Source organism: Papio anubis, chromosome 12 (genome assembly GCF_008728515.1).
Source record: "Papio anubis isolate 15944 chromosome 12, Panubis1.0, whole genome shotgun sequence".
Taxonomy (NCBI): Eukaryota; Metazoa; Chordata; class Mammalia; order Primates; family Cercopithecidae; genus Papio; species Papio anubis.
In genome coordinates, this window is record NC_044987.1 from 50,956,941 (window position 1) to 50,978,185 (window position 21,245).

General features: G+C 39.7%; 1 protein-coding gene across 4 annotated transcripts in view; it reads right to left on the reverse strand.

Moving 5' to 3' along the window:
* PCF11 (PCF11 cleavage and polyadenylation factor subunit) overlaps window positions 1-10,091 on the reverse strand; it is a 28,801-nt gene extending 18,710 nt beyond the window's left edge. For all 4 annotated transcript variants that reach the window (XM_021926368.2, XM_003910487.3, XM_009187022.2 and 1 more), the window contains exons 1-5: window positions 9,453-10,091; window positions 5,654-5,779; window positions 3,243-3,431; window positions 2,664-2,858; window positions 349-1,463 (exon numbers count right to left, since the gene is read on the reverse strand). In XM_021926368.2, coding sequence (XP_021782060.2) covers window positions 349-1,463; window positions 2,664-2,858; window positions 3,243-3,431; window positions 5,654-5,779; window positions 9,453-9,644 — 1,817 coding nt within the window. In that variant the 5' untranslated portion in view covers window positions 9,645-10,091. The remainder of the gene's footprint in view (window positions 1-348; window positions 1,464-2,663; window positions 2,859-3,242; window positions 3,432-5,653; window positions 5,780-9,452) is intronic.
* Window positions 10,092-21,245: the final 11,154 nt, after the last annotated feature.

Below are 21,245 nucleotides of genomic sequence, written 5' to 3' on the forward strand. Positions count from 1 at the left end.
ATTTAAAGATTCTTTTCAAAAGGATATGGTTAAAATGGGCATATGTAACCACAAAAAGTAATTAATTAAATGATTAAGAGCATGAAATATGCAATCAGCAAAAACAGATATGAATTCTGATTCTTGCATGTCCTGGACTGCAGCGTTAGGTAGATTAGTTAACCTTTCTAAACTTCAGTTTCCTTATCTGTAAAATAGAAATAATAATAGTATTTAACCCACAGAGATGTAAGAATTAGATGGAAAAAAGTACTAACAGCACCCAATAAACATTTTCCAATTTTTAAATTAACACTATTTTTGACACATATACACTATTACACTTGACTTAAAATGTTAACATCATACCTTTTATTTTCTTCCCAACCAGATTTCCATCTTTTGGCAGACTTGGAACTTTGCCAGTTTTCTACATTCTCCTTTGGTTCAGTGCCTGACTTTGTAGAATGCTGATTTGTAGTTTCTTGTGGCCGCTCCTCTTCAGTCTTTTTCATTCGCCTTGGATCCCGAATATCCTGTTTAGTACTTCTCTTAGCATTTCTGTCTTCCCTAGAAGGTGGTGTAAACTCTTCCATATGTGACTGCTTAACTCCAGATTGGCGAATCTTTCCAGCTTTAGGTGTCGATGTTGGAGATATACTTCTTTGCCTTCGTTTGGGTGACCGCCTATCTCTTCTCTTTGGGGAATGTATAATTGGTGACCTAGACTTGGGTGATCGAGATCTTGATCGCTTTCTAGTACTCGATCTCCCTGGTTTTGTCCCCTGTTTTTCTGACTCTTCTGTTATTGTATCCTGTTTTTGTACAATGCCATTTATGATTTTATTTCTACTTCCAGCCACTCTGTGTTCGGATGACTTCATGTGCTCATCTTTATCCTTTTTTTCTGCAGTTTTTCTCTTCTCTTTCACATCATCGTCTTTGCCATCAGTCTTATCCTGAAGATGTTTTTTTAATCTTGGGTCTCTCTTGTTCATATCAGACAACCTCATACTTTCTGATTCTTGATTTTTCAAGTCTTTTGTGTGAGACAATTTGTTTTTCAAAGGTGATGGTGATTTCGATTTCGATTTCGATTTAGAATCTAATTGTTCAAGTTCTTTCTTGGTTATTTTTTCACCTGATTTACTTTTTTCTTGCTTGGATGAATTTAGTTTTTCAGAGGGTATAGTTTTACTTGTCTTAATATCAGACTGGTTTAATGTGTTCATTAGAAATTCTTTCCTGTGACTTTGATCTTTTCCATGAGAATGTTGGCTTATCCTGTTCAGACGAGGATCCCGGTTAGTTCCTTTCACATCCTGAATTTGTAAGGATGGTCCTGGACGGCTTTTCTCAGATTGCACAGGAACCTGATGAGGAGCTTTAACTGCCATAGGGGGAATCTGTGAAACATGTAATTTAGATGGTGCAGATCCAGGACCTAAATTGGATGTTTCCTGCTGAACACTAAGAGAAACTGCCTAAAACACAAAATAAATGTTCATGTCAACACTGTGAAACATGAAGATTGTCAAGAAATTGCAAACAACTGAAGAATATAATGCTTTATTCAATAAATATATTTACTCAACACTATATTTAAATTGTACACGTCTAATGTATAAATTGAGATTACAATGAAAAGAAAAAGTCCATGATTTAAGTTGCCCATTATTTCTTACTAGTATTTTTTGAGATTTTATAATATAATCTCTAAATAGAATGAAAAAAAATTGTTTCTCTTTCTAATTATTCAGGATTCTGAGCCATACTGCTCCTAAGTAATTGCTAAATCACTATACTCCAGCTGCACAAGAATCAGAGTCATTTCAGCTAAATTCTAAGTCCTAAAATTTAGTTTCTCCCAAAGTGGTGCTATTAATGAACTTATAAAATTCTGCCTTCCTGTACCTCACTGTCGAATAAGCTCAGATGCTAAGCAAAATAACTTAGTATAAAGTCATTTCATGTGTCGAAATATATAATCTTCCTGGCCTCTTTAATTTTGTCATTTCTGCTCATGAAGTATAAGCTCATAAAACATTGAAGACTATGCAGAAATATTTGCCACAACATGCCTACCATCTTGGGACTGAAATATTAAGTCCACATAATGTAATGATCAAACAAAACTAAGATGCTAATTTATAAGATGGCAATCTAACAGAAAACTATTTGGAGGAAATAGTGTAGTTTTTTGTTTTGGGGGGTTTTCTTGAGACAGGGTCTTGCTCTGTCACTCAGGCTAGAGTGCAGTGAAGCAATCATATCTCACTGCAGCCTTAAGTGATCCTTCCAACTCAGCCTCTCAAGCAGCTGGGACCACAAGCATGCACTACCATACCTGGCTAATTTTTTTTGTTTGGTAGGGCCTCACTATGTTGCCCAGGCTGGCCTCAAACTCCTAAAATCAAGCAATCCTCCCACCTCAGACTTCCAAAGTGTTGGGATTACAGGCATGATCCACTGCACCTGGCCTATGTGGTTTTTAACCAAGTGAATTTTACAATAAAGATATAAAAGTATTATCTAATAAACATACTATGATTTGTAAAAAAAAAAAAAAAGTTAAAAGAGTACACTACTAATAAAAGTAACATTAATAAAATTCAAACATAAACATTACTTCTCTATTGTTACACAAGTTTAAAATATTTAAAATGCCAATCTCCCTTACTTACCAGTTGTGCCTTAGCTTGCTCTAGCTCAAGCTCCAGCTTTTTCTGCTGAAGTTCTAACAACTGTTTTTGCTTTGCCAGTAACTGCTGCCTTATTAGTTGTTCTTGTGTAAGATTCTTTTGTATATCAGGAACAATTGGAGGAGTGGAGATGCTAGGGGAACTGACCACTGTACCAGGTGTTGAAGGCTCCTCGGGCTATAAGAAAAGACAATTTGTTTAAGAAAAATACATCAGCTAAAAAGGAAGCTAAGGAGTAAATAAAAATTATCAGTTTAACTCTCAATAATTATCCAAATTCCTAAATATCACACAGAATTTAACTCTTTAATAATTATCCAAATTCCTAAATATCACACAGAAAACTTATCAGGAATTTAAAAGCCAAATTAAATGTTACATAATACCTAAACAAGGTGAATACATTTCTAAATAAAAATTCCAAATATATACATATTATTTTTTTTTCAAATTGAACCGATTCACTATATTCTATTTTGGCTTTCTGGCATTAAGTTCTCTAAAAGAATTCAAAATGTGATACTTAAAAGCATGTTACATACTATTCATATTAAAACTTACCGATTTATTTAAAAATTTAGGATTCACATGGATGCTAGACGTATTCACATTGGGGGGTAGAGGTTTAATAGGCCAAGCAGGATCTAATGAATTGACTCTGACATCCAGGGCATAAAGTTTCTTCAAAGGGAATATTTCATCCCATGTGGAACGTAACTTAAATAAACTTTTCCTAGTATTTTCATCCACCTAGAACAACAGAACAATTCTATGGCTTGTTAAGTTACTATAGAATATTTTCTATATTAAATGTAAGTTATATAAATCTGCTCTACTTCACATATAGAACTGTACTACCCATTGGTAAGTATATTCAACAGTAATAATTTATTAAAGGTGCATTTCTCCTTCAAAAACAGAATAATTAAAGCTATTTTCATCTAGCCTTCATGCAAGCAACCAACCAGGCGAGCCTTTCTATATACAAAACGTTTCCACATCTTAGAGCTTAGTATAATATTCCTAACATTACTCTTACTCTGGAAAAAAATATAAAACAACTAGAAAATATAAAACTAAAAAATATAAAACTACTAGAAAAATTGATTACCTGATGGCTTAAATGTTTTAAATTATTTACATAGTAGTACAAAGTTAAAATTAAGGCAAAACTATCTCACTAACCAATGCTCAGCAATACTGTATGGTTGGGTACCTAGGAATAAGTTATTGTGGTATGGAAAGCACTTTAACAACTGAAATTTACAAAATCTTAACCACTGATAAGCCTTAGTTTTAAATAACTTATCTGTTCACGTTTGTGATGGCCTAACAATTTTTAGAAAATCTGCCATTGCCAGGCACGGTGGCTCACGTCTGTAATTCCAACACTTTGAGAGGCCGAGACAGGTGGATCACCTGAGGTCAGGAGTTCAAGACCAGCCTGACCAACATGGTGAAACCCCTTCTTTACTAAAAATACAAAATTAGCCAGGCATGATGTCTCATGCCTGTAATCCCAGCTACTCCAGAGGCTGAGGCAGGAGAATCATTTGAACCTGGAAGGCGGAGGTTGCAGTGAGCCGAGATGGCGCCATTGCACTCCAGCGTGGGCAACAAGAGCAAAACTCCATCTCAAAAAAAAAAAAAAGAAAAAGAAAGAAAATTCACCATCAAGAAACCTAGGACTTGTGAAAACTGAGTTACATTTTCAACATTACAACAGACAGTAAAGCCTTAACTATATTTTAAGTCTTCATATAATTATTTATTATAAGGTCATTTTAATCAATTGTCATGTTAATGCCCACTTAGATTCAGTAAAGGTATGCTACCAAACACCCAAGTGAATTTGAACATACTGAAACTGAAACCAAGAGGTTGGTTAAGCTTCTCCTTAAGACTATAGCCTCTGGTTAGCAGTATTCAGCAAATGTCTACAATATTCTATTAACAAGCATTTTAATGCTATCTGATATGGAGCTTTCCAAATTTCTTCTATATATACTATTTCTTTTCTCTAAGAACTTAAAAACATTTCTCAAATAACAACTACCTATTTTCTAATAAACATGTAAAATCTAATAATAGTTCTTCCAAAAAAAATTCCAATTCTACAAATCTGACAACTGACACACAGGTGTTCATCTACTAAAATATAACTACCACCAAATACTGTCATTAGGAAACAATCTTTAAACCTAAGTATCTCATAAGTGCCTTTTTGCTCAATGTGAAAGATACAGCCTGACAGGCAGAGAATTACCTCAGCAAATCCCTTGTCTTCCTCAACATAATACTGCTGTAACCAAACCACCACATATGTTACAATGTTATGGAAGAAATTTACAATCTCTAGATATGAAAAATAAGCCTAATTTCTGAACACTAAGGTGGAGGGAAAAGTATTTCCAGAATAACCTATAGCAATTAACTGGTCCACCATTGACACATACCAACAACATTCACCTAAAACATACTTGAACAATGTAACAAAAGAGTAAACATTTCCAGAAAACAAAACAAAAAAACACAGAAGTTTCAGGAACCAATCACAGGTTGAGACACTGAGGGATTATGCTTTTTTTCCCCCAGAGAACAGTCAACATCCTACCTAACACCAGAAATTTAAACAATGAAATTTTAATTACTCTTGATGATTTCAGATCTTTTTGCCTGGTTTATAAGTGATGAAACAGATGTTCAATGAACAAACTCAATTTTTTTAAAAAGCACAATTCTAAAAGCAAATCCATCTATTCTTAAATGGACAATGTAAACTCCTAGAATCTGTTCTAAAAATCTAACATAAAACATTAACTTCAGCCTCTTTCTTTGAAATGGTACTAACGATAAATGTCCAAAAGTATAAAACATTTCACCACCCAAGAAAACCCAACACAAAGCAAGTATTTATTTAATCAGGAACACATTTTTTTTAAAAACACAAATGTTTCTAAATGCGTATGTACCTTTTCAAACACACAAATAAATGTTGCAACTAGATTTTTAGTAAAGGCAGTGAGATACTCTCTTCCAACGTTTTTCACAATAGAATCCATAAGGTACATAACAGGAAGCTTCTCTGAGGAAGGAGCCTGAATAAAAAGAAACTGAGAAGTTTAGTATAATGAATTACCACCAAATAATTACTTTTAAAAGTGAGTTTTTAAACCTACAATACAGACCTCTATTTTTGTTGATACTAAATACTTTTGAAGTAATCTTTATGAAACTTAAGTGTTCAATCAAGTTCTCAACTCTTACAATCCTTAGTTGAGCACACAAAAGCTCAGAATTACCAGGATGAACAACAGCTGTAATCCCTAATATACTCATTTAACATTCAATGAAATTTCAAGTTCATGTGGTAAAAAGACCTGTGTTTTAAGTGACAAAAATAAAGAGGAGGCGAGGGAAAATTACTTTATGTAATCCAAGTGTCAGTTTTGGGACCCATATTAATTTACAATGGTGTGCCTACACTCAAAGCAGTTTTTAGACCTCTTGTAGAAACTAATTTCCATAGGCATATTTTATATGTTCAAGTCTATGAAGCTTTTGTTACCTGTAAAATCACTAGGATTACTTCTCTATAATCCAAATGAACAAAAATTAAAAACACTTCACCTAGGAAGTCAATGGCAAAACACTGAAACTTGCACAACATGCAGGAAGTTGCAAGTTTGTTACTCAGACAAGAAAAACTGGATGGAGCAGCCGCTGAATCATGTAAATCAGGTTGAACTTGACTCTGGAAACCAGGATTTGTCCTGAAGATTTTCTTCACAGCCTGGACTCTCCGCCGATAGTTTCCTCTGACATGCACAAACCAGGGGTTATAAATTTGTGCAGAGCCAGTGTGGTGATGCTGATATACAGGTGGCCCTTTCCAAAGTAAAGAAATGTTGCCCCAGTTCAACGGCAATGCCTACCCACCACTGGCTTTTAGAAGGCACAGCAAGCTTCCAGAAAGCATCAGCAGGTTCACAGACTTGTTGAGGAGCATTAAGACACACCATAATAGTCTTAACTCTGACTCCAAAGGAGTACCCATGATTTTTTAAATACAAAACAAAAAACTTAGGTTATCCCCATTTACCCACCCCACGTGTATAGGAATCTTAACCCTGATAACACTTACCCATAGCTGCCTGAAGGCCTGAAGCTAGGGTAGGCTCACAGTTCTGGAGTACACAATGCCATATTTAATAAAACCAATTGCCCATACAAGTGTGTGGAAATGCTCTTGCTTCTGATAACACCTTTACGACCAAAAGTTGGCTAAGGAAACCTTTGAATAACTTTATGAAAACTTTCTTTTAAAGTACTGTCCAATAAAAAGGTTCACCCACTGCATGTGGGTCAACTATATTAAGTACGAACATGTCAAATGGTTTACCGCTGTGTCTTTACCTTACCATGTCATGTTTTACACCACTTTAGTCATTATGGTACTTATGAAGATAAACAGGCTCTCTTTAACACCAGTCTGTTAAGTAGGCTAATTTTTTATTGTACAAGTGAAGTCCTTATATGTATTATTTTTTGCTACTGCTCTCTCCTGGGAGGAGTCAAATTAAGTGTGAATCCTTTAGTAACGCAGAGAAGCTAAAGAATAAGGACACAAACATTCACCTCCAAAACACAAAACCAGGCCAGTTTCCTACCAAATAACGGAAAATCCCTCCCCTCACCCTCGATCCCAACCAGGATTAAGATAGTTTCCCCAAAGTGCCTTTTACATCTTTTCCTCAATCTGGCTTTACAAAAATAAGCAGGAAACGTGTGCCCCCAAAATTTCAGTCTTTTACCAGCAAATAGCCCATCTATTTTCATCACTGTGTAGCGATATACAAACACAAGTTTTATGTGGTCACTATATTCAGCATTTAGTTTTCGGTCCTCGAAGGTCTTCTGGATCCATTAAAAACCAGCAAGGAAACTGTTCTTTTGAGTGACAACCTGAGCTGCTCAATATTAGGCGCTGTGGAATATTAAATCCCAAGATACGAGGTAATTAATTTTAAAACTCAATGTTTTTGCCTTAAAAACATGAGTGCTTTAAGGCATTTAATGTCAAGTTAAGCCTTCAACAAGGCAAAAACTAAGTTTTCATGTCCAAGATGTTTGTGGTATCAATAAAAAGCATGTTGAGTATGAGGAATGCTTCCTTTTTAAATCTCATACTTAAAAAAAAATAGCTGTTTTACACATACACATTCACAGGAAAAAGTGAACGAAAACTTGTATTTTAGCTGTCACACTGAGCATGATAAACTTGTTGAGGCCCTTAAAAGAAAAAAGGAAAAAAACCTTCCTTTTCGTCCTCTTTAAAGTATGAAAGGACCACCTGAAACCGTGTATCTTGTGAGGAGGTTTACCCAAAAGAGTGGATGGAACCTAAAGAAGAATGAACCCAAGTCACTTAAAGACTTTTGTTTAAAACACACAACCACGTAGATAAAAATAAGTCTTGGAAACAGATTCTACACCTTACAAAGGTAAATAAAAAAGACAAATACATATTTTATATGTTTTATTCACAAATTTTATAATACCAGTCACACATTTCAAAACCATTTATTAGAGTCAGACCACTCAGTTTTACACTAGACAGAAACCGTCTCTAAACAATATATTGGTGGTTGTTGTTAAAGTGGCCTTTAAAAAGGGGTTCACTCTGCTAAAAGGAGGCTCATCCTGATAATTGCAATCACTAACAACTAGAAAAAACTAAACCGTAGGTACAAGCTTGAAAAATAAAATGTAGCACTGGGACGCTATTAAAACTCATTGTAACTAAGTTTAACAGTAACTTTACTTAAATGACATATCGCTCCCATATGAATCCACAGAAGAGGAGGACTACAGGGAAATATAAGGTGGCAGAGGACCACTTCTGTCAAGGGGTAAAGAAAAACACTCCTTCGCTATCAGGGAAGGGAGAAAAAAAGAGAAAAGGAAGAGGAGGAGGGACTGAACTTTTCAGAGAAACTGCAAGTACTTGTTACCCTCTGGGCCAGTTCTCCACCTACAGGTTGGATAAGATCTCCTCCCCCCACCCAAACCCCACCCTCAACCCCACTTGCCCCTATTTTGGGACAAATTAGACCCTCCAATAGGAGAATAAAAGTTTTATCTAGCCGCCCCCACCCCAAAATGGGGCTGACGGGTGTGAGCAGCTGCCTGGCTGGCAGGGAATGGATTCTCCTCTCTTCCCTTTCGCATCATGTGCTTTTCAGGCGCCATGTTGGGCTCCTAACAGGCGGCTGCTCCACTCGGGGCCAAATCCCTATTCCCACCCACCAACAGCTCGCTCCCAGGTCCCCCTTCACCTCCTTCCAACCCACAGAACACAATTACCAAAAAGGTTGCTGGGGGAAAATGGGAGACCCACTCTCCCACTTCCCAGGGGATTAAAATGGCTTATGTTAACTCTTACTTCCCCAAACCACAAACTGCCTTTAAGTCTCCCCCACCCAAAAGGGCTCTATTCAAAGCGTGTGTGTGTCGGGATATACAATGCGGTGGCCTAAAAAGGGAGTTGGTAAGCGGAAGTGGGACTCCACCCTTTATCCTCCCCACTCCCTCCCCCCGAGAGGCCCATGCTCCAAGCCTGGGCCAAAGACCGAGCCTGAGTTGGAGGGGGGTGGGGGGTTGGAGAGAAGGAACACTGTCCCCCTTGGGATGGAAGCGAGACCTGGGATGAGGCTGACACTAAAATCAGGGAGTATTAGAAGAATAGGAGGCTGCGGGGTGTATAAAAACCTTGGCGGTTTGGGCCTCGATGAGAGAGACGATCTCCTTGGCGAAGGGCAGGTTCTCCTCGGCTAGAATGGTCAGCATATTGATGTGCGGCTTGCTATTGAAGGTCAGGTCTTCGAGCGATGACTGATAATCCCGACAGGCGTCCTCCCGGGCCCCCGCAGCACCGGCCTCGGCCGGCGTCTGCTCTGACATTGCGCCGCGGCCCCCCTCCGAGGTCCGCCGCAGCTGAAGCTGAAGCCGCTCTGGATACCCCGCCTCCCTTCCGACTCCTCTTCCTCTCCCCGGATCTCTCGCGGCTCCGGCTTCACCACATGCTGACCGCGGAGGGGGGATGGGGGACGACACAGGGGGAACCTCGGGTATGAAACGCCGCCGTCTCGCGGGTGATCTCCGTCCACTTCCAGCCGCCACAGAAGCTTCTTTCTCCACAGACACAAAATGGCGGCGGCAGTGGCGGCTCCAGCTCCGAAAATGTCTGTGTTCCCAACCGCTGCGTCGTGCGAAATGAACTAGGGGAGGGGAAATGTGCGGTAAAAGGGCGGGGCCGCTGATAAAACCAGGCGTGATTGGCTGGCCCGGTAACGTCACGAGCCCCGCCCCCGGCCCTTCCGCAGGACGTCCTGGCACCGCCTTCTTCTCCGGCCTCTACCCGGACTTTCGCAACATCTACGGCTCGGAGGTGCGCTGGAAAAGACGGCCCTTCTCATTGGCCGATTCATAAGGGACTGTTCGGTCATTTGTTACCATAACAACCCATTCAGGGAAGCCAATAGGCCTGGGGAAGGCAGTTCCCGAGGCCCAACCCAACCACTTTAAGAAGAAGGCTCAGCCGTCCCCTCTTCGTCCCTCCCTCTAGCTTCCCAGCCACTGAGCGGGCCTGTCAATCATCTTTCCTCCCGCCTGCCCCGTAGCTGCTACCGACGGTGGGGGCTGGAGGGGGCGGAGGCTTTCTGCGACCGCACCCCCTCTCTGTTAGCGTCTCAGGTGCTCTCGAGAGCCTGGGAGGGTCCAGCTGCCGGGGCCGGCTACCCCTCTGGGAACTGGAAAGTGAGAGGGAGGTGCTGAATTTACCCGTAACCTCGAAAAGCACTGCTGGAGAGTTTATTCCAGCACGCCTCTTCCCACACCCACAAAAATACCTAGGCGAGCTTGCCTGAGTTGAATCCCCAGGAAAATGCCTTTTATTTAGAGGTTAAGTGTGAAAGGCTTTTTCCTTGGGGGTTTGGAGGAGCTCTTTAAGGAGCCCACTCTGAGCTCTAGGAGGAGTGTTTCTCAACAGCCACAGCCAGCCGGACCCTAATATCTCCACTGTGAATCTGCATTTCAGAACCTGCTTAGCATACACTGTTTGGGGCAAGTAGGAAGACACACACGCATACACTTTTTTTTTAAACTTGTGGGGCTCTCTTCCCAGGTTGGAAATGATGCTCGCAAAACACACAAAGCTTTCAAATAAATAGTTCACTATGGAGCTGCGACATAACACAAACCAAACGTAATTTTTTCATTGAGTAGCGATATTGACCTAAATATAAGCTTTTAAAATGTGTCAATTACGGGCTGGGCGCGGTGGCTCATGCCTGTAATCCCAGCACTTTGGGAGGCCGAGGCGGGCAGATCACGAGATCAAGAGCTCGAGACCATCCGGGCCAACATGGTGAAACCCCGTTTCTACTAAAAATACAAAAATTAGCTGGGCGTGGTGGCATGCGCCTGTAGTAGTAGTCCCAGCTACTCGGGAGGCAGAGGCAGGAAAACCGCTTGAACCCGGAAGGTGGAGGTGTCAGTGAGCCTAGATCTCGCCACTGCACTCCAGGCTGGTGACAGCGAGAGTCGTCTCAGAAAAAAAAAAAAGTGTCAATTACCTAAAATTGCTTTTCCACTGCCTTCCGTAGACTACTAGGCATTTGAGAGATAATTTGTTGCTCCCTAGAAGAAATTGCTCTTAAAAAATAAACTTAGCCGGGCATGGTGGCGGCCGCCTGTAATTCCAGCTACTTGGGAGGATGAGGCAGGATCGCTTGAACCAGGGAGAGGGAGGCAGAAATTGCAGTGAGCCGAGATCGAGCCACCGCACTCCAGGCTGGGCGACAGAGTAAAACTCTCTCTCAAAAAACAAACAAACTACCTTGTCCCATAGAAAGTAACATTTTCGTTTCTTCTTTTTGTTTGAGTTTTTTAGCATCTTTATTGATGTATAATTGAAACATAGTGAACTGCATAAAATGTGCTGCAAAGTTAAGTTTTGACATGTATTTTCCATGTTTTTCTTAGGGTGATATCACACATGAATGAAAAGTAAAACCTGGGGAGGAAAACTGGTCTTCCCTCATTTGAAGCTAAGGAATATTGTTGAATAAGTATTTATAATCTCAGTAATTTCACACTATTGTCAGTGGTGATATTTAGATATACTAGACAGTTTAATAACATTCAAAGGTTTTATTTTCTGGAGGGAAATGACCAGGGTGAAATAGTCCTCTGTGCATTTCCTTTTCATTTTAAAGGTGAATTTCATTATAGAACTATCTGTCTTTTACAGTTTTAACTTTCTTTTAACAGCAAAGTGAACTTCTAAAAAAAAAATGAAAGGCTGCAAAGCTCTGATTTGGCTTTTATTGTATCCCTCATAGACTCTATACAGAGTAAACGATTAATATATTTTAGCACATAAATCAACAAACCTATGTCCCCACAAATGACATGGAAAACTCAAGTGACTAGCAATCATTTTCAAATCATGTGCTATACTGTAACAAGAATATTTTTTCTTTAAATACTCAGGACAGGGCACAAACTAGATAACTGAAATTTTACATACAAATAAGTGCGCAAAAATTCTCTCATGGATTTTCACTGCCAGTTCTTTCGTCAGAATATGCAACTAATTTACTTTCCACCAACATTAAGCCCTGGTTATTTCCTATCTCTATGCTAGGTGCAGTGGTGAACAACATAGCCCCTTGGCCATACCTTCATGAAATGTATACCTCAGTCATAATCTCATGTAGTAATGCAAAAAAGTACTACATTTGTCCAGGAGCCAGTGGTATCCCAGAACTATTTTCAATAATCAAATCCACTAATTATTGTGTTTCTGCAGAATATGAAGCATTTCCATTGTTTTCGAGGAAAATAACTATACCCTTCCCTTGGTTCAGAGTATTTACAGGAGGAGTTAATTCCTCCTTTAAAAAAACCTCTCAGCCTGGAAGTGGTAATAATTATCAAAAAATTAATTTAATTATTTTTTGGGTTTTTTTTTTTTTTTTTTTTGAGACGGAGTCTCGCTCTGTCGCCCAGGCTGGAGTGCAGTGGCTGGATCTCAGCTCACTGCAAGCTCCACCTCCCGGGTTTACGCCATTCTCCTGCCTCAGCCTCCCGAGTAGCTGGGACTACAGGCGCCCGCCACCTCGCCCGGCTAAGTTTTCGTATTTTTTAGTAGAGACGGGGTTTCACCGTGTCAGCCAGGATGGTCTCGATCTCCTGAACTCGTGATCTGCCCGTCTCGGCCTCCCAAAGTGCTGGGATTACAGGCTTGAGCCACTGCACCCGGCCAAAAAATTAATTAAATTATTAATTTAAATTTTAAAAACCTCTGTTCTATCTAATCAATAATTTTTCTTATGTAAGTTTTTGATATCATTAGAAAGATAGAAATGTGGATACTAAACACAAAAGTAGAAAGGACATAGGCCAGGTGCCATGGCTCATGCCTATAATCCCAGCACTTTGGGAGGCCCAGGAGGGCGGATCGCTTGAACTCAGGAGTTCGAGACCAACCTGGCCAACATGGCGAAACCCCGTCTTCTACCAAAAATACAAAAAATTAGCTGGGTGTGGTGTTGTATGCCTGTAATCCCGGCTACTCCTTTAAAATTTATAGACCAGGTGCTGTGGCTCATGCCTGTAATCCCAGCACTCTGGGAAGCTGAGGTGGGAGGATCACTTGGGCCCCAGAGGTTGCACTGAGTTGAGATCATGCTACTGCCCTCCAGCCTAGGCAACAGAGCCAGACTGCGTTTCAAAAAAAACGAAAAAAGGAAATAAAAATTAAAAGCCAATCCCTTTAAAATTAAATAGTTATCAAGCACTGTCAGCAGGTAGAATTTCCCCCTTTTATGTGTAAATCCAGCGTGTGTAGATAATATGCAGCAATAATATTTACCTGTTATATATTATATATGCATATACATTTATTTATTCTTGCTAGAAATATGTAGTTTACTTATATAAATTTTTTTTTTTTTTGGAGACAGGGTCTCACTCTGTCACCCAGGCTGGAGAGTGCAGTGGCGCAATCTGGGGTCACCGCAACCTCTGCCTCGGGAGCTCAAGGGATCCTCCCACCTCAGCCTCCCGAGTAGCTGGGACCACAGGCATGCACCACTACACCTGGCTAGTTTTTTGTATTTTTGATAGAAGATGGGTTTTCAGCATGTTGTCCAGGCTGGTCTTGAACTCCTGGGCTCAAGCAATCCTCCCACCTTGGCCTCCCAAAGTGTTGGGATTACAGGAGTGAGCCACTGCTCCCTGCAACATTATTATTTACATGTTTTATAACCACAAAAGTAATGCATGCTTATTTTAAAGAATTCAAATACAAGTACACAAAGAAAAAATGAAAACTCCCTCTCTCTGCCCTTGACCATAAGGTAACCACTGCTCACAGTTTAATATCTATCCTTCCATGTCTTTTTAAATGAAAATACACATAAACACAGTATATAAAGCTTTTTTGTTTGTTTGTTTCTTTCTTTAATTTCACCATCTTTCTGACTGGGAAGTGTAAATCTTTTTATTTTTGATTTTTACAAAAGCATAATACACGTGTGCGTATATATCTAATATTAATAACTTGCATTTATTTATTTATTCTTTATATTTATTTTATGTATTTATTTATTTATTTTTGAGACGGAGTCTTGCTCTGTTGCCCAAGCTGTAGTGCAGTGGCATAATTTCGACTCACTGTAACCTCCACCTTCCAGGTTCAAGCAATTCTGCCTCAGCCTCCTGAGTAGCTGGGACTACAGGCACCCACCATCACTCCCAGCTAATTTTTGTGTTTTTAGTAGAGACTGGGTTTCACCATGTTGGCCATGTTGGTCTTGAAGAACTCCTGACCTCAGGTGATCCACCTGCCTTGGCCTCCCAAAGCACTGGGATTATAGGAGTGAGCCACAGTGCCCGCCCTAACCTGCATTTTAAACTCAGGGTGTCACAGACAGCCTTTCAGGTGCATGGACTTCCTTTAAAGAACAGTCGAGATGCTGTATAATTCAAAGCATTTGTTTTTAAAGTTTGTGGCTTAGAAAGATAGCTATAGCAAGAATCAAGCCATTCTTATACAGGCTCTAAAATTGGCATGTAGTAGATATTCAATGAATATTTGTTGACTGATCCAGGCCATGATTTCAATTTCACCTTGCTTGTCCATTGTTATCCTCCAACAGTATGAATAGACAAATGCAGCATTAGTCCAGAACCTAGGGCGGAGGTTGAACTTGGTGTTATGGAGTTTAGAGATAGTGATTATCAGGAAAGGACCCTGGCTCACAATTCAAATGCGTGATAACCAAATTCCAAAAACCAGTTCATTGTTTTAAGACTTAGAAATTATATGTTGCCAGCAATCTTTTCACTCATTTGCAGAAAAATATGATTTAGTGAACACTAGTTCTTAATTTTAAGTTTTACTCCCATATATTTATCTTAACTATTGGCATCTCCTTCCATATATAGATGAAAAAAGCAAAAGAACAAGCAGCAAATGAATACTAACCCCCAAAACATGAATTCATAACTAATTATATACATAATAATCTGCATTGTTATATATTATTATCTGGGGTCTCTCTCTAGAAATAGAGAATAAAAAGTCTAAACTAATAGAAAACTTCTAAAAATATTATTTCATAACAAATTTTATTTATAAAATATATAGCATTCTCTGGAATATATATATGTGTGTGTATGTGTGTGTGTGTGTTTATATACATGTATTTAGAGAAAGAAAGAGAATAAAAGATTTTCTTGGGAAAAAAGTTGCTTCTGTTCATTCTTTCATTTGTTCATTCAGTGCGGCCCATGCTCTCAAGGAGCTCATAGTCAACTGGGTAAGATAAGAAATTAAACCAGGGTGGGGCACCGTGGCTCACACCTGTAATCCCAGCACCTTGGGAGGCCTAGGCAGGCAGATCACTTAAGGTCAGGAGTTCAAGACCAGCCTGGCCAACATGGTGAAACCCCGCCTCTACTAAAAATACAAAAAAAAAATTAGCCGGGCGCGATGGTGAACGCCTGTAATTCCAGCTACTTGGGAGGCTGAGGCAGGAGAATGGCTTGAACCCGAACTTAAGAGGCAGAGGTTGCAGTGAGCTGAGATCACGCCACCTGCACTCCAGCACTCCAGCCTGGGTAACAGAGCACGACTCGTCTGGAAAAAAAAAAAAAAAAAAAAAAAAGGGTCGTCTCCTTTGTGTGCCTAAGTAAAATATAATGTTGCCTAATGAAGGGTAACAGAGTGGAAATGTCATGGGGAAAAAGTAAATGTACTGTATATCATATATTTGGGGGTGTTGCAATATTGTTTGTTTTACACGCTGTCATGGTTTGAATGTCTATTTTTTGTTGTTGCTTCTTTTTCTTTGTCAAATATGCTATTTTGACATATGGGTTTGGTTATAAAGTTTACTCTAAAACTTATGTGAATTAGCTAGTTTTGTTTCTTTTGAGACAGAGTCTTGCTGTGTCGCCCAGGCTGGAGTGCAGTGGCGTGATCTCAGCTCACTGACAACTTCAGCCTCCCAGGTTCAAGCGATTCTCCTGCCTCAGGCTCCCAAGTAGCTGGGACTACAGGCACGTGCTACCACACCCAGCTAATTTTTGTATTTTTAGTAGAGACAGGTTTTCACCATGTTGGCCAGGCTGGTCTCTAACTCCTGACCTGAAGTGATCCACCCACCTCGGCCTCCCAAAGTGCTGGGATTACAGACGTGAGCCACCTTGCCATGCCTAAAAATTATGTGAATTAGTTTTAACTGCATTATATTCTAAAATTCATTTCCTGGCTGGGCAAGGAGACCCCATCTCTATGGAAAAAAAAGTTTAAGAAAGGAAAAAAAAATAGTAAAATTCATTTTTCCAAATTGGTGGTGGTTTCTGTGAGTCAAAATAAAAGAGCTCATTCTCATCGCATAAGTGGTTTTCTGCTACTGATTCTTGCTTGAGAGGCCTGGTTCATCTGCTTTCTCCAGAGCTGTCCTGTGCCAGGAAATAACTTAAGCCAGGCAAACATAGAGCCTGTTATCAGACAAGTGAGTTAAACCAAAGGGATGTATACATGGATTATTGCATGGAGAAACCATAATCAAAATAGTGGTTTAAAGCATGAAGTCTGATGAAATGATTGATTGTCTCTGCAGCAGCTTCTTAGCCTCATGACTTTTAGGAAGTTATTTAACTTCTGTAAGCTTCTGTTTTCCGATATTTAAAAAGAAAATGACAACTCTCTCCTCGTAATGTTGTTACAAAGACGGAATGAGGCCGGGCGCAGTGGCTCACGCCTGTAATCCCAGCACTTTGGGAGGCTGAGGCGGGTGGATCACGAGGTCAGGAGATCGAGACCATCCTGGCTAACACAGTGAAACTCCGTCTCTACTAAAAACGCAAAAAATTAGCCGGGTGCGGTGGTGGGCAGCTGTAGTCCCAGCTACTTGGGAGGCTGAGGCAGGAGAATGGCATGAACCCTGGAGGCGGAGTTTGCAGTGAGCCAAGATCGCGCCACTGCACTCCAGCCTGGGCGACAGAGCGAGACTCCATCTCAAAAAAAAAAAAAAAAAGACGGAATGAGATGACATACCCTATTGTGAGACTTTACCATTGTATATTTGACCCAGCAAACTCACTAAAGACAGATTTACTCAAACACTGGGAAATAAAGTACATAGATTATGCATTTCAGGATAGTTTCAATTTGTTGTCACAAATTGAAAACAATTTAGGTCTGGGTGTGGTGACTTATGACTGTAATCCCAACACTTTGGGAGGCCACAGAGAGAGCATCACTTGAGCCCAAGAGTTTGAGACCAGCCTAGGCAACATGGGGAGAACTTGTCTCTACAAACATTTTTTTTTTTTTTAATTAGCTGAGTGTGGTGGTGTACACCTCTGGTCCTAGCAGCTACTCAGGAGGCTGAGGTGGGAGGATCACTTGAACCTAGGAAAGAAAGGCTGCAGTGAGCCATGATCCTGCCACTGCACTCTGGCCTGGATGACACAGCAAAACCCTGACTCAGAAAAAAAAACACAATTTAAATGTCCAGTAGTAGAGGACAAGTTTATTTATAGTACCTATATGCAACAGAACAGCAGTTCTCAAACTTTTAAGTCTCAGGGCCATGTTATACTCCTAAAAATTAATGAGGACCCCAAATAACTAGTGTATATGGATTTCATATGTTAATGTTAATTATTTTATAAATTAGAATTTATAAATTATTTAAAACATTTATTTAAAAATAACAATAATAGGGCCAGGCACAGTGGTTCATGCCTGTAATTCCAGCACTTTGGGAGGCCGAGGTAGGTGGATCACGAGGTCAGGAAATCGAGACCATCCTGGCCAAGATGGTGAAACCCCATCTCTACTAAAAATAAAACAATTAGCCAGGCGTCATGGCATGCACCTGTAGTCCCAGCTACTCAGGAGGCTGAGGCAGGAGAATCACTTGAACCCAGGAGGTGGAGGCTGCAGTGAGTCAAGATCGCACCCACTGCTGCACTCCAGCCTAGGCGACAGACCAAGACTCTGTCTCAAAAATAAATGAATAAAAATAACAATAATAAATCCTTTGCATGTTAATATAAATAATGCTTCTTGAAAAATAACTATATTTTCCAAAATACAAAAAAATCAATGAGAAAGGCTGCATAATTCACGTTTTTGCAAATTTGTTTATAATGTCTGGCTTAATAGAAGACAGATGGATTCTCAGGTCTGCTTCTGCATTTACTCTTGCAATAACACAGGTCATGTACCTTCTGGAAAGCTCAATTGTACTCTAGTGAAAGAGTGAAAAAGGAAAATAACATCTTGGGCTCCTTATGAAAATAATTTTTACTTCAAGCCCACCTGTTACGTTGGTGACTACTGCGTTGAAATATAATACTATGTGCCTTTTTAAAAGAAAGAAGAAACAGTGCTACTGTAGAGCAATCTTTAAGATATATTTCATTTCAACTATACCACAAGGCAACCATTAAAAAAAAATGCATTCATTGAAAAAATAAGTAAATAAATAAAGGCAAGATACAGAACTGCTTATATGGTATTCCAGCACTGCATTAACTAAAAAAAAAATCAAGGGAAAAGAATATATACATGTAAATATGTATTTGTATGTAGATGTAACATCACTGGAAGAAAATAAAAAAGAACTGGTAACAATAATTGCCTATGGAGCAGGCAACCAGAAGACAGGGCAAGAAGAAATCTTTTCAGTTCTCTTTTTAGTGTTTTAAACTTTTTACCTTAAGGGGCTGGGCACGGTGGCTCACGCCCATAATCCCAGCACTTTGGGAGGAAGAGGCCAGCGGATCACCTGAGGTCAGGCATTCAGGACCAGCCTGACCAACATGGTGAAACCCCGTCTCCACTAAAAATACAAAAATTAGCCAGGTGTGGTGGCACGCGCCTGTAGTCCCAGCTACTTAGGAGCCTGGGGCAGGAGAATTGCTTGAACCAGGGAGGCAGAGGTTGATGTCAAAAAGAGAAAAAAAAAAAAAAAAAAAAAACTTTCTGCCTTGTGAAAGTATTAACAAATCTTAAAAATAATTTGTTTTTAAAGAGATTATATTATATATATAATATAATATATATATAATATATATATTATTTTATATATATATTATTTATGCTTTCCACATGCCTGGTAGATGTTCTGTTGATATAATGCCTTTTGATTCTAAGATAAAACCATCATTTAAAAAGTTTTTTTAACAACAGGAAAAATGTAAAACAATTGAGCATCTTTTATCCTGAATGCACACTTATTAAACTGCCTTAGAATTAAATTCACAAAATCCAAACATCCTGATTATTGCAGTTATTTTAAATCTAGAATGATCATAATTGTGGAGATAGCCAAATATGACTCTAAAAATAATGTCCAAGTCAATCAGGCAGTAAATATGAGCTATCTAGTCAATCCAATGACGAAACCTGAAGGTGAATTATAAAATTTCATAGAGCCAGGTCAGCATAAACTTTTAAAAAATGTTTTATAAGGGCTGGTGCAGTGGCTCATGCTTGTAATCCCAGCACTTTGAGATGCCAAGGCAGGCAGATCACTTGAGGTCAGGAGTTCATGACCATCCTGGCTAACATGGTGAAACCCCATCTCTACTAAAAATACGAAAATAGACAGGAGTGGTGGCAGGCACCTGTAATCCCAGCTATTCCAGAGACTGAGGCAGGAGAATTGCTTGAACCTGGGAGGTGTAGTTGCAGTGAGCTGAGATTGCACCACTGCACTCCCGCCTGGAGGAGACTGACACTCCGTCTCAAAAAGAAAAAAAAAAATAAAAAAAGCAAAATATTTAATAAGAACAATTGATTTGAAAGTTTTTGCTGCCTGTCAATCAAGTTTAAACTCTCAATAGCTTATAGCCACAAATATTTATTTCCTCTCTCATAGTTCTATAGGTTGGCTGTGGCTCTCCTATGCTTGGCTGGAATCCACTGGGCTTGACTTCAGACTGCTGATTAGGTTCAAGTCTGCTCTACATATTTCCTCATTCTCCTTGGACCAGTGGCTACCTCGGACATGTTCTTCTCATGAAGGGTCACTGGAGTCCAATAAAGTAAGGAGAAACATAAGATGCCCCTTGAGATACTGGCCTGGAACTGGCACACTTGTCACTTTGGCCCATATCTCATTGACCAAAACAAGTTACAAGGCCAAGCACATCATTAGTTGGGAGAGGAGAGGTATTCTCTGCTTAGTCATGTGAAAGACACTAAGGAGTTATGTGGTAAGGATATAGATGGAGAATGCTAATACAGGAAGGTCATGAAGCATTGGAATAATAATTCAATCTATCACATCATTTTAAAAGAGCTACACGTGGTCCTTAATGGCTCAAGAACAATGGCTCTGGGTATATGCAGCCCAAGACACAAAATCTCTGGTCCATAAACAACTTCATTCTGCTGAGCTGGTAACCCCAGTTTCCTTGGATTGGTAAATAGAGAGACAATGAAGTAAATCAAAACCATATAGGGATCATCTGTATGTATTTGGAATTTAAAGTCCTTATTGGAGGAGAAGGGAACAAGAAAGTGGCAGCAGTAGGGGTTTGTGGCCAGGGTAAGCTGCCACTTTGCTCTGTCACCCAGGCTGACTCGTCAGCCTTTCAACCTTATTGAGTATGTCAGTTCAAGGTGCTGTTGCTCCCACACACTGAGTCATCCTGGAAGACGGGAAGATCCAGCAGCAGGATTTTGGCTAAGCGTGTAACAGAGCGTAAAATTGAAACCCTCTATTATACATAAAATCTGTATTTCCCTCGAGATGTTTGAAACCAAAGATGAGATGGAACTAAAGATGCAGCCCATCCCTGACCAGTTCAACTATTGATTGAATCAAAGTGATCAGTTCCTTACCCTAGATTCCTGACAGAAAGAAAAAGGCATGTCCTGGATCAGGGGTAGCAAGGTGTTAAATTATATACTTCAGTGCATAATTTGGTTGGCTGGTGGCATGTTTTGTTCAGTTTTGTTTTGTTTTG